Source organism: Podarcis tiliguerta, assembly GCF_965153285.1.
Source record: "Podarcis tiliguerta genome assembly, chromosome: 12".
Lineage (NCBI taxonomy): Eukaryota > Metazoa > Chordata > Lepidosauria > Squamata > Lacertidae > Podarcis > Podarcis tiliguerta.
Window position 1 is genome coordinate 16,132,527 of NC_139545.1, and position 12,905 is coordinate 16,145,431.

Consider the following 12,905-nt stretch of genomic DNA (forward strand, 5'->3'; position numbering starts at 1 on the left):
AAGAGTCTGCACTGTGCCATCAAGGGACATTTAATGGGATTCAGGGAGCAGCTGGTACAATCTGCACCTTATTATGTTATTGCTGCCACAATACTAAGCACTCAGCACTGCAAATGTAAAAAGATAAGAAGGGCTGATAGCCTGGCGTACAGTAGTAGACATTGCCACTCACTAGGCCAATTTGGACATAGAGCTAAACAATAATATCGCATTCCAGGTACTACCTGTGGAAATCATTGGGCTTGTGTACTCTTTCACATGCAAGAAGAGGAAATAAAAACCTCCTGCTTTTGACTTTGAATTAGCCACGCTTTACTGTCGTGCCCAAACTTTGATTACTTTGCTTAAACTCTGTAGGCTTAATTGAAACAAGCCCAGGGCCGTTTATGATCTAAAACAAGAATGGGGAAACTTTTTCAGCCAAAGGGCCACATTTCCTTCTGGGCCGCCTTCAGAGGGCCACATGCCAGTGTTGAGTAGAGCCAGAGACAAAAGTGGGTGGAGCAACAAATGTAGGGGGGGGCAGTAAGCTAGTTTAGAAACCCACACATAAACACCCCCTCTATCCTCCATCCAGATAAATAAGAGCCATCAGAGTTCCAGGAGACATTCCAGCCAGGAATGCAAATAGTCAGGATGCAAAGGGTGTAAAAAAATACTCGGGGTGCAAAGGGTTTGGCTTGGGGGAGGTTCTGAAGGGCTGCATTTGGCCCCAAGGTCTGAGGTTCCCCACTCTTGATTTAGCTTTTAACATGGTATCTGAACCAACCAACTGGCTCCATACTGATGGTGTTGGATTCCTGTCCCTTAAATGGGCCATATGTGGTGTGGTGGTGCCATTTTCTCCCACCTTATTTGCCACCCTTCAAAACAGAGTTACAGCATAATAACTCAGTAGTCCCACTGTGTCCAATGAGACATGCCACCTAGTAAGCATGTTGAAGATGGAAGCCTGCTAATCTGCTACGTTTATTGCATGTCTTTAAAAAAGCTGTTTATATAGGAAATAATTCAGATTATTTATTACCCAGAATGAATGTCACATTGGCACATTTTGGAATGGGTAATCATTTAACTAGTTCCTCCATTTAAAAACATAATTTCAAGAAATCTAAAGCAACATGTTTTTTTTTCTTTTCTAGTTAAGGCTGATCCTTGTCACAATGAGACAGATACAACTTTATTGGGAAGGATTGGTATCGGTGCTATGTTCTCATATTACAAACTGCAGCAGTGGCCAAAGGTACTTTGCTTCTTACAAGGCATACCCGTGTGTCTAATCACATATTACATGAGCATGCAAGTAACATATGACAATGGGAGCATGGTTTTGGAGATAATCTAGAAATTGGGGGCGTGGGTGGCGCTGTGGTCTAAACCACTGAGCCTAGGGCTTGCCGATCAGAAGGTCGGTGGTTCGAATCCCTGCGACGGGGTGAGCTCCCGTTGCTCGGTCCCTGCTCCTGCCAACCTAGCATTTCGAACGCACGTCAAAGTGCAAGTAGATAAATAGGTACCGCTCTGGCGGGAAGGTAAACGGCGTTTCTGTGTGATGCACTGCTCTGATTTGCCAGAAGCGGCTTAGTCATGCTGGCCACATGACCTGGAAGCTGTATGCCAGCTCCCTCGGCCAATAAAGCGAGATGAGCACTGCAACGCCAGAGTCGTCCACAACTGGACCTAATGGTCAGAGGTCCCTTTACCTAATCTAGAAATTATTGCTCACCTCGGCAATGGGGGGGGGGGTTACTGTTCCTTTACTCATATTAATTGCTAACAATAATGATTCCCACATTCCTATGATTATTCTAATTTGCTTCTGCCAACTTTGAATCTCTAAAATTCAATTAGATGGATGACCTTGGCAAACTTTTATAGGCAATTTAGAAGAAGACCAAAAGAAGTTGTAATGCTTCAAACAATTATTGTGGTTATTGCATTGCTGTATTTAAGTCTCACTCTTTTCAGTGGGAAAGTGCTTACTTCTCCTACTTAAGTCAGTGGGATTTTAAAAGTACTTAACTTTGCCTGATCATGCACAATATATACTGTATAAGCAAGATAGCATAAGAAGTACTTTGGCTGAAACAGTGCCTTTAAGTAAGTGTTTTCTGAGTGGGGATGGATTTAATTATAAATTGATCAGCAGTTTCAAGCAGCGTCTGTGAATGCTTGGGGGTTTTATATATACCGGTAGTTCTAAGTTAGTTTGTTTTCAGAGGCATACACATTCTTGGGAACTGTAGTATGGGTTTAGGGGAGGCAGTGTTTCTTTCCTTACCTGTACATCATGGTTATTAAGGGTTATGTGGAGGACATGCCAAATTTAAAAATTGTTTCATTTGCTAAACTTGGTTAATTGGTTATATATGTGGCAAGGTTTTCCCGCTGTGACAAATGGACTTGGCAATTTGCTTTTAAAGGGTCTCATTTGCCTGATGCTTGCTCTCCTCTTGAGGCGTGTGTGTGTGTGTGTGTAAAAAATATTGGAAATTTCCAGCCAAATTATTCGTGTAAAGGCTCAGGAGCCAGGGTAATGCTTGGTATACTACATACTCATTTTTATAAGTTCAAAGTGGTTTTGGCAATCATTGAACACATGCCAACAAAGCAATTTGCCTTTTTGGACCCCTAAGCTGAAATTGCAAACCATACAGGTATAAAAATATTGGTGCCTTTTAATCTTGAATTAAATTCATAAGCGGAAGACAATTCCTTGTGTGAAGGGAGTGCAGCTCAAGATGCTTGTGTATTGTGCTTTGGCTGAACCAATATTTTCCTGTGGTGGAGGATAACGTCCTTGTTCAGATTGCTCCTCCCACTAGACTAGGGCTAAACCAATTAGGCTTCAGGGCTCCCTTTTGGGAGGCAGCAGCCAATCTTCAGTCCTTTGTCCTGACTGGTCCAAAAAGAAACAAGTGGGAGGAGCAACCCAAATGTGGATGTCATCCTATCAAAGCAGAAAGGAGCTTATCGCAGGTAAAAACTACTGCTCCTTTCCATGCTCATTTTTTTCATACTTATCAGTGTTGCTAGCTAAGAACAAAAAAGAACAATCACCACCCCTTGTGCTTAGGAGTATACAGTGTCATGCATGAACAAGTATTCTGAGACAAAAAACTGATGCTATGGTAATTCTCTATGCTGCTTTCCCCCTTTGTATCATAGGCCAAGAAGGTTCTGGATACGCTTCATGCCTTAAAGATACATTTCACATTTTTGAAAGGACTTCTTGGTCAGGAGAGGTTGGCATCACGGTGCCACATTGTTAACGTTGCTGTGGAAATATTTCTCAAGTGCAGGAGCCTAAATGGAGCATTATGGGTATTGAGAGGTACACTTCTTTATTAACAGAAATAAGCAAGGCTTAAAATGACACGTCTGCCTTAACATTACAGCGGAAATTGAGAGAGCCAAAATATGTGGTTGAAGTCTCAAGCTGACATTTACTCATATTTCTGAGAATTTGCTGACAGAGGCTTGGTGAATAATTAAAGTACGTTGACAATAGTGCAGAATAAAGGAAGCAAGGGGAACTGTCCGTCATCTAAAATTTGGTCTCCTTCATATTTCATGTCTTGCTAAATGCAGAAATGTCAAATCCTTACCTCCCTTGCATTTTTAAGAGGAGCAACTTTCTCTCATTAGTTATGTAACGTTTTGTGAGATTAATGGCCTGTTCCATAACAGTGCGGCACAGTGCTGTGCAGATGGTCCCTTGGTGCTCTTGACTGTGTTTAACCCCAGCTTCTGCTGCTCTGACCTGCTGCTGTGCTTCAAGTGACACTTTTTTGCTAGCTGTTCCAAGCAGTAGCCAACCAGGAAATGAACCCCATAGACCTGCGGCTTCTGGAGGGGGGATATATGATATATGACAGTATATCCTCCAATCACACATTTTAAAATCCTCTCTCTCTCTCTCTCTCTCCCCCCCCCCATCCTGTGGAAATACCTTGGGGACACCTGGTTTCTGTCTCAGTCAGGAACTCAAGCTTGTCAACAAGGCTAGGCCAAACTGATAGTTTTCCACATAAGCTGCCAAGATAACACTCAAGACTTGGCAGCCTCCATACATTTTCATGAGATTCACAATGGTCAGTACAGTAGTTCATAACTGGGCATCAGAATTATTTTCCTCAGGCTCTGCATGGAGAGCAGTTCTTTGTTAAATAGCTGAATGCAAGGTGGGCAGTCATCTGGGATCTTTCACAAGGCCCTATATTATTTCGTTTGTCAGCATTCATGGCCTCATTTTAATCGCTTTTAAAATACCAGTATTAATCTCTCTAGAGTCGGAATGGATAATAAGTACTCTAACATGGCCTTGTGATCGAATGGATGTCCTCAAGCGACATAACCTGCTATATGTAATAGCATCTGAGTGCATTGCAAAAAGCCGTTATGGAGAAGCATTTGAAGTCTTGCAAAATTTACCGGGCTTCAGGAATTCTTGTAGTAAGTGTTTATAATTCCATTCTTAATGGCTAGTAAGCATCTATTGACTTTTAATCAGATACTAAGATAAATTGGTATTTCATGCTGCAAGTTCTTGATAGAGATGGCTCATTTCATAAGAAAGGTTTTCCTTCCATTCTCTTCCTGAAAGGAGAGCAACTGTTCAGTTTAAAACAACTGCTTCTTTCTGTTTTTTATCCTGTCTCTTCTGTTTTGAGGTCTATAGAATTAAGAAACACACAAGGTGTTTTTGTTTTGGTAAGACCTTTCAGGAATCTACAAAGCAGGATACACCTGTCAATAGTATGTATCTAGGTAGATACCATATTGCATCATCACTGCCATTCATATACAGTGGTACCTTCGGTTATGGACAGGATCCGTTCCGGAGGTGCAGCTGTATCTTGAAAAGTCTGTAACAGGAGGCGCTCTTCTGCACACACGTACGGCATGATTGAGCGCTTCTGCGCATGCGGCAAAACCCAGAAGCATACACTTGTGGGTTTGCTTTGTTCGCAACCCGAAGTTTACATATCCAGAGGAATATGTAAGCAGAGGTACAACTGTATATATTTTAATCTCAAGTATTTGTTCCCTGCGGGCAGTCTGCATTCGGTTGGTTCTCCTTTGAAATCAGAAGGGGGAGGGGCTAAACTTATTGGTTAGCCTTCAAGAAGGCTCCTCCAGAAACAGGTCCTCCTACCTTTAAGTCATGAAAGTAGTCTTTGCTGGGGATCTGACCTGCCTGTCCTTTACAATATATTCTTAATCTGCCAATAAAACTTTAAAGCTGCAATACCTTGATGCTTTTGCAGGGTAGAGGCAAAGGAAGTGTAAAGGGAGGCCTTGGGTGTCAGGAAATGAATGAGGTAAACACAATGGGCAGAGCTGATCAGAGGAGCAACAATGTGTACTCCTGAAAATGATTCCAAGAGATGGTGGGGCAATTTTGGATGAGATTGGAATGAGATCAGATTTATTGAGATGGATTATTTCTTGGCATATAGCAGTGTTGGAACACTTTGTGGACTTACAGTGTGGAAATTAGAGTTAAAATTCCTTGAATGTCAGTTGCTGGAAAACCACAGCAGGAGAAGGCAATTGCCCTCTTCTCCTTCCCATAACTATCTTGCCAATCACTGGGAAAGGGGACGCTGTACCACATAGACCTTAGGTCTGATCCAGGTCAGCCATGAAGCTTGCTGGATGGACTCTGAACTATCTTTAAGTCTTCGCCTATACTTCTGGATTGTGAGGGGCAATAATGGGATAAATATTTGTATATTAACATTTATATACTGCCCATATATGGGTGGTTTCTACACCATTCAAATATAAAATATAACATTTAAATTGTAAGCATGAAAACCAATTATAAGACAATCAAGGCAGTGGAAGCCAACCCAACACAGCAACTGAAAACAATTTAAAACAACATAATACCAGCCAGGGGGAGCAACTTGGTTCTGAGTTCTAAAAGTACTAAAATAATTGTATGATTAAGATTCAAAGACTTAGCAAAACCAAAAGGGATCATAGTGTGGGCACCAGTCAGTCTTCTCTAGGGAGGCCACTCCACCACAAATAAGACCCTTTCTCTAGTCATTAGTTGGCTTGCCTTGCTAAGCAGGAGAACCTGGACAAGGGTTTCTGATGAAAATGAATTCTAGAGCAGGTGGTCCTTCAGGGGGCCTGGCTAAAAGCAAATAAGGGCTTTAACAGTTAAAACTAGTGCTTTTATTTGGGCTCAAAAACGGACTGGGAGCCTGCACAGATGTTCACTGTTTGCCCGCCCAAACTCTTTAGAGGGGTTAATAAAACAATCACCTATGTATCTCAGGATGCAGGATTTAAGCTGTTAGTTTTGCAGATCACAATATATTTGTAACTTTTTTTGCTTCTCATCAAGATCTATTTCTGTGTAGCATTTATGATATGAAAATAATAATTATTGCTTAGTGTACACACTTCTGAAATATTTCTTTTAGCAGAAAACCATTCTGCAGTACAGTTATTCCAATACAAGAAGAAATGATGCCTCAGGTGGCCGGTTTTTGTGTGTGTGTGTGTGCGTGCGGGTGTGTGTGCATTCTAAGCAGAGTTGATTTGTTTATGAAAATGAGAGAAACTAGGATCTTCTTTTTTAAAAAATCTTAAAACAGAGAGGGAAATCTTTGCTGTAGTTTTCCACTATTATATTGCTGAAACCAACGTTCTACTTAATAATTGAAGAAAATTAATCACTTGTAATGTTTTTCTTTTGCAGATAGTTTGGATGTATCCCAGTACAGGAGTTTATTTAATAAACTGCTAGGTGCTTCTTTGGAAAGCCAGAAGCTTCAAATATCATCTACTGTAGTAGATTTCATGCTTGCAAAGAACATTCCCATTGAATTTGATTTACTTAGAGCATTAATCACAGCACTTGGAAGAGGCTGTTGGTGGCTTAAAGCCAGAGCACATTATAAACGTAAGCTCTCAATGACTACTACATTACTAGTTGAAGAACTTCAGTTATGCTGCAATCTTAAATGCACTTATCTAGGAATAAGCTACATTGAATTTAGTAGCACTCACTTCTGAATAGATATGATTCAGGTTGCATTGTTAGAGAAGTTCAGGCTGCAGTCTAACCCACAATTACACATTAACAACTAGATATTGAAGAATTCTGCCCAAAATTATTTTTGGGAGATCTCTTGGGAGCTCCTGAAGGTACAATATAGCTAAAGAAGTACTCTGCTTTGTTTGACTTTTTATGACTTGCTTTAAGATATTGACCTGTGCTATAATTATTCAGAAGACCTGTCTGATATGTGTTGCCATTCCAAGCAAACCCAGCATTTTCTAGATTTCCTCGATTTGTGCTTTAGAATGAATCTACAGCAAAAGGAACATGCAGTGACAACTTCTCTTTTTGAAGAAAAGTAGTAGGTTGCTAACCTTGTTTGGAAAAAGTGAGGTGGGAAAACAAAAGCTGGTCTGGTCCCAGATTGTAGCAAAATTCAATTGCAGAACTTTAAAACTGAAGTTTAGAGTTTTCTAGGTTTTAGGAATAAGAGCAGCTTTGGACTTTCTGAACAAGTAGAGGAGGTTTGCCACCTCTCCTTGCCTTCAGTTTTTGAGACTGTCCAAAACAGCAATTATAGTAGGATGGAAATTGGAAACAGTTAAAAGTAGTCCAGAAGCTCAAATAATCTTGGAAGAAACTGTTTTTCAGTAAAGCAGTAGATGATCCAAGCACCCACACACAAACCTAGAGATGTGTGCTGTTTAGTACAACTTTGACACCTTCTTTTACATAATTTACTGTCACTTTTTAGATGCTTTAGCATTGGGTTGCTACCCACCACTGGAAGGAAATCTTCACCGTAAACTTCTTCTGATTCCCTCTTACATGACTGAGATTGAGATGCTGTTAGCAATTGAAATTTTCTTGGTTTCTAATGCTAGTAGTATTCAGAGTCCTGGTGCTTCCAATCAAATACTTCAAATAGTACTGAAAAGGTGAGTTCATTTGCTTTTCCAAGTGCATGATTCTGTATCCTCCCCTCAGCTTTCTTGCTTATGTCTTTGATTTGTGTCAAGGAAAAGAATTTTATGATAATCAGTTTAAATCAGTAACTTATAAAATGCAATAAATACCTAATTTCTTCAAAGTCCTTTTTGTAACATGTTGCCAGTAATAGAAACCTGGTTTTATTATTTTGTCTTTTTGAATTTTCTCCTCCTTCTCCTCCAACTACTGTTGGTGTTGTCTTCTAATTTTGCACCATTTCCTCATTTTTTTGTGATCAGTCACACATTAGTTAGGAAAAAAGCTTGTTGTGGAAAGGAGCTGGTTCTTCCACGTAATTGCTTCATTTCTGCTGACACATTACAGTAGTTATCGTTTGTTCCCAGTTGAAAGACACAGTTGAAGCACATTTGGGGAGGAAAGGCAGGATGGTAGTTCATATAACACTGCTAATCATCTTAGAATGACTGGTTGCTGGTTGTAACTTTTCTTGATTGTGAAAACTCTTTTTCAGATGTGAAGGCAAGGATGATAACTATCAATGTGCAGTGGAGAGGTTGATTCAAGCTACTAACATATCTACTCCAAAGCTTTTCATAAAGCATTTCACAGTAAATAGTGGCACGGAGCAAGTGTGTGGTTTGGAAAACATTTGTGCACTTGAGTGGTTGAAAGAGAATATGAAGTGGGCAGGAAAAGTCTGGCTTTTTTAGTCATTGATAAGACTTCAGTTACAGTAATCACTGTTCAAAATAATGAATCAATAAATGGTTTCTGTTGTGTTGAAACTTCCCATTGTTAATTTTATATAATTCCGTTTTCTAACTTGTTTTTTTATGTTTTAACTTCAGTAACCCAAATAACTGTTGCGTTTAACAGGCTCCTGATTTAGCAGATACTTGTTTTTTTACTACAAATTCAAGATCTACCAACCAGTTGCTAAAGACTGACCACATTCGGATTTTAGGAATTTGTAGCAGAACTGATCTGCTACAGTCCTTTTACACAAGTATTCTCTTGGTTAGCTTTCTTCATTTCAGCCATCTAATTTAGGTGGGAAAAGTTGTTTCTGTTTGTTTGCCAATTTGCAAATTACACAGAGATCTTCCAGAATAAACTAATCTACCTGCTGCAAGCGCTTGACAATAACCTGTGGAATCCTGCAAAGTACTGGGTCTTTTTCCTAATACAAGAAGTGTGGTAACACCAGAGAGCAGACCATTTTCCTCCTACCCATCATGCATGAGGATGTCAAAGTTTTGAGACTATTTAAGCCTTATTCCTTTTATCACTTGAAAAAGGAAACTTGAGTGTGAGCTGGGAATTCCCCGATTCAAATCTGAACTCTAGTTGTGTAGTACCTCAAGACACTAGTTGTGTAGTACCTCAAGGTCCAGGGGGTGTGGGGAGGGGTTTAAGGAGCAGCCACAGCTGCCTCTTTCAAGGAATCTGGCATCATCCCCTTGTGATGCACTAGCTGCTTCTTAGGCTTACCCCACAGTCCGCCTCTAGCTCAAGTCATGATGCGGCAAGAGTCAAGAGAGTATGTAGTGGGCCAAATCACTGAAAGTACCGTGTCCACATCCTCAGGCATCAATTGAAAGTGATCCCACCACATCAATTAAGACTTGGCTCTGTTAAAGTAGTCTTCAAGTTAGCATGATGTAGGTGAGCGATTTTATCCTCAAAGTGCCTGGCAAACGTACTAACAGCAGGCAGGCCTGCACAAATCATTCTCAGTCCTTTTCCATCTGCAGCACACTGATAATGCAGCTAATTTACCTCACATGACAGTTGTAAGGATTACAGAGAATCTCCGTTGGAGGATTTTGAATATTTAATATTATATTGTATTGATGCACTTAATTTGAAAAACGCCAGTAACAGAACAAAGGATTTGCTGAGTTCTCTAGTGTTACAGTCTTCATCTCTTTGCCATCTTTAGGTAGACTTATTTGCAAACAAGTTAACTCCACAGTAGGCAGAAACAATATTCATACAACAAAAATATAGGACACCTAACTTGCCAGAGTATCAAATTTCCATCGAGATATGAATAAGCTCAAATGAGGAAAGAGGAATTGTGTTAAAATAAGTTACTCTATTTGCTAGTCCTTGTTTATAGTTTGTGGAGTTCAGTGCTTTTTCTTTTTTACAACCCGAGGATCCATTCAACACTGGCTGGGTTTCATTTCCCATCAATCACATGCATGAGGCCAGTAAATAGATTTACTAGTGAGAAAGTTAAGTACTTAAGGTAAGTTACACTTGGCAAAAGGACCCACACCTCAACAGTTTCACATCAATTGGATATGAGCAAAACGGTCACCACTTGTAATATAGTTTAGAAGTTTAGTTGTAGGGAGTTCTCTAGTCGCATCTGGATTGCTGTATATTGAGCATACTCAGAACAACAGCTGCCTTGGAAATGAAAATGGGTTCAGGGGGTCTTCAAGGATTCTAACCAAGAGCAACATTTATCATTTCAGTACAGTGGTACCTTGGGTTACATATGCTTCAGGTTAAGAACTTTGCTTCAGGATGAGAACAGAAATCGTGCTCCGGCAGCTGGAGGCCCCATTAGCTAAAGTGGTGCTTCGGGTTAAGAACAGTTTCAGGTTAAGAAGGGATCTCCGGAACTAATTAAGTTCTTAACCCGAGGTACCACTATAGTAGAAACCGTGGAGGCTTCTTACTGCAGGTGAAAGGGGCAGTGCCCTCTCACAGCAAAAGACTACCATCTTTTCCCACTTGTGGTACAAGACACACTTGCTTCACCCCAGAAGTCAGTTCTGGCTGCTGTGTGAGTGCATCTATCCTGACCTGTGCTATGGCTCACCTGCCCCCATGCACCTGCTCATCTTTTATCCAAGAAGGAAATATTTGTGCTCCCACCTCTACTCCCATTCCCTGATCCCAATCTTGTATTCCAGAGCCTTCAAGCAGCCAGTCCAATGCCACTGGCATGCCTCTAGGGTGCCATTTCATGCATCTAATGAAGTCATAACCCATGGAAGTTCCTTGCTGCTTTTGTTCTAGTTTTCTTGCTTGGAAAAACTTCCTGCATCACTTTGGGAGCTTGTGCAGTGTGCAGATTCTTAATCTGCACGCTTACAAGCTTCTCAAAAGGCCCCTTACATGGTGGATTAAACTCAGCTCCAATTTTATGAAATATCCTGGAGACTATTAAAGCACCTATAAAAATTTGGATGAATATAAAAAATAAGGATGACCCTATCAGCATGAGAAATTAACAAATATGGGCCAACCCAAATTTAAAAATTGCAAATCAAGTAATAATTTGGCAAAATTGGATGAAAAAAGGTATTTTGACATTGAATCAATTATTTGATGAAAATTACAAATTTGTGGAATATAAGACTTTGCAAGTAAAGTATGGATTAACCAGTGAAACACAATGGCAATACATCCAATTGAAACATGTTGGAAAGGCAGTTTGGCCCTCATGCTATAGCAGCATCGGAAACACCCATGCTGCTACAAGATTTAATTTCTGCAACAAAAACAAAAAACTCTACACTTGCACTATATAAAACCCTACTCAACAGGAAGAAATATGATTTAGAATATAATAGACAAAAATGAAGAATTAGGGGTACAGATAACAAATGATATATGGGAGTCAAGTATAAAATCAACAGAAACAGCATCTATGGATCTAAGACTTATCCAACAGAAAATCATATTCAGAGTCCACTGGACTCCAGCAAAACTATACCAGAAGAAAATAACAAGTGCAGACAACCGCTGGAGATGTGGGAGTAAAAATATGAACTTAGTACATATGATGATTAACTGCTGGATGATAAGATCATTTTGGTGCGAGGCGAGGATATTTATAGCAAGAGTAATAAAAAGAAATTATTTAGGGGAATTGAATTTAATTCTAAATTATATTCCGGAAACGTGGGAGATTACAAGGGGTCAAAAAAAAATGGATGTACTGTGCCATATTAGAAGCAAAAAAAAAATAGTTTTGATGAATTGGAAGAGCTGCAAAAAGAATCCATTGAGCACATGGATTGATAATATGGACAGACTAGCTACATACGAACGAATTGCACGTCCATGCAACTTAAGAATGGAAAAATATGAAGAAATCTGGAAGGAATATTTAAGCGATAAGGTGGACAGTGGTGGGAAGTAGGGGGAGGAGAGGTGGGGAAATGTTGTTAGAAAGGTGTAGTCATAGGTATAGCAGTATTCAAATCTGAATTGTAAAATTGTGTTATTAGTGTTATGGTTTTTGTTGTATGTGTCTTTTGCGGTGGTTGTTTGCATTGAAAAAATGATTTTAAAAAAGGCCCCTTACATAAGAGCCTGGGCAGAGTTGAAGAACCGATTTGGAACAGGCTGGATGGCCCAGCACCCACTTTCCAAGGAGCTTGTGCTCAGTGGGGCATCACTGCTGAGCAGATGTGGAACAGGACCACACAGTGAGCTCAACCGGCTGCCACTGCAGTCCTTGCAGATCTACCAAGCCAGGTGGCATTCTCAAGGAGGGCGATGGGCACATTTCCAGCATCTAACCCGTGGCGCCACAAATGCAGCTGGAGGAGCCGTGAAGTAAGCCAGCCAGGGCCGGCCCACATAGGAGGCAAGGTGAGGCAACTGCGTCGGGCTGCAGAATCCACAGGAGCAGCCCATCCCAATGTAGATCTTGTTCCTGATGTATTGTTATTTAGTCCAACTCTTCGTGACCCCCTGGACCAGAGCACGTCAGGCACTCCTATCTTCCACTGCCTCCCGCAGTTTGGTCAAACTCATGCTGGTAGCTTCAAGAACACTGTCCAGCCACCTCGTCCTCTGTCGTCCCTTTCTCCTTGTGCCCTCCATCTTTGCCAACATCAGGGTCTTTTCCAGGGAGTCTTCACTTCTCATGAGGTGGCCAAAGTATTGGAGCCTCAGCTTC

The 12,905-nt window shown here is 40.6% G+C and overlaps 1 protein-coding gene across 1 annotated transcript in view; it reads left to right on the forward strand.

The window, feature by feature from the left end:
* The window catches only part of TOPAZ1 (testis and ovary specific TOPAZ 1), a 35,626-nt gene extending 26,866 nt beyond the window's left edge, over positions 1-8,760 (forward strand). The window contains exons 15-20 of the mRNA XM_083404635.1: positions 1,143-1,243; positions 3,169-3,334; positions 4,291-4,455; positions 6,722-6,925; positions 7,779-7,962; positions 8,487-8,760. Of these exons, the coding sequence (XP_083260761.1) occupies positions 1,143-1,243; positions 3,169-3,334; positions 4,291-4,455; positions 6,722-6,925; positions 7,779-7,962; positions 8,487-8,685 (1,019 nt within the window). The 3' untranslated portion in view covers positions 8,686-8,760. The remainder of the gene's footprint in view (positions 1-1,142; positions 1,244-3,168; positions 3,335-4,290; positions 4,456-6,721; positions 6,926-7,778; positions 7,963-8,486) is intronic.
* The last annotated feature ends 4,145 nt before the right edge of the window (positions 8,761-12,905 follow it).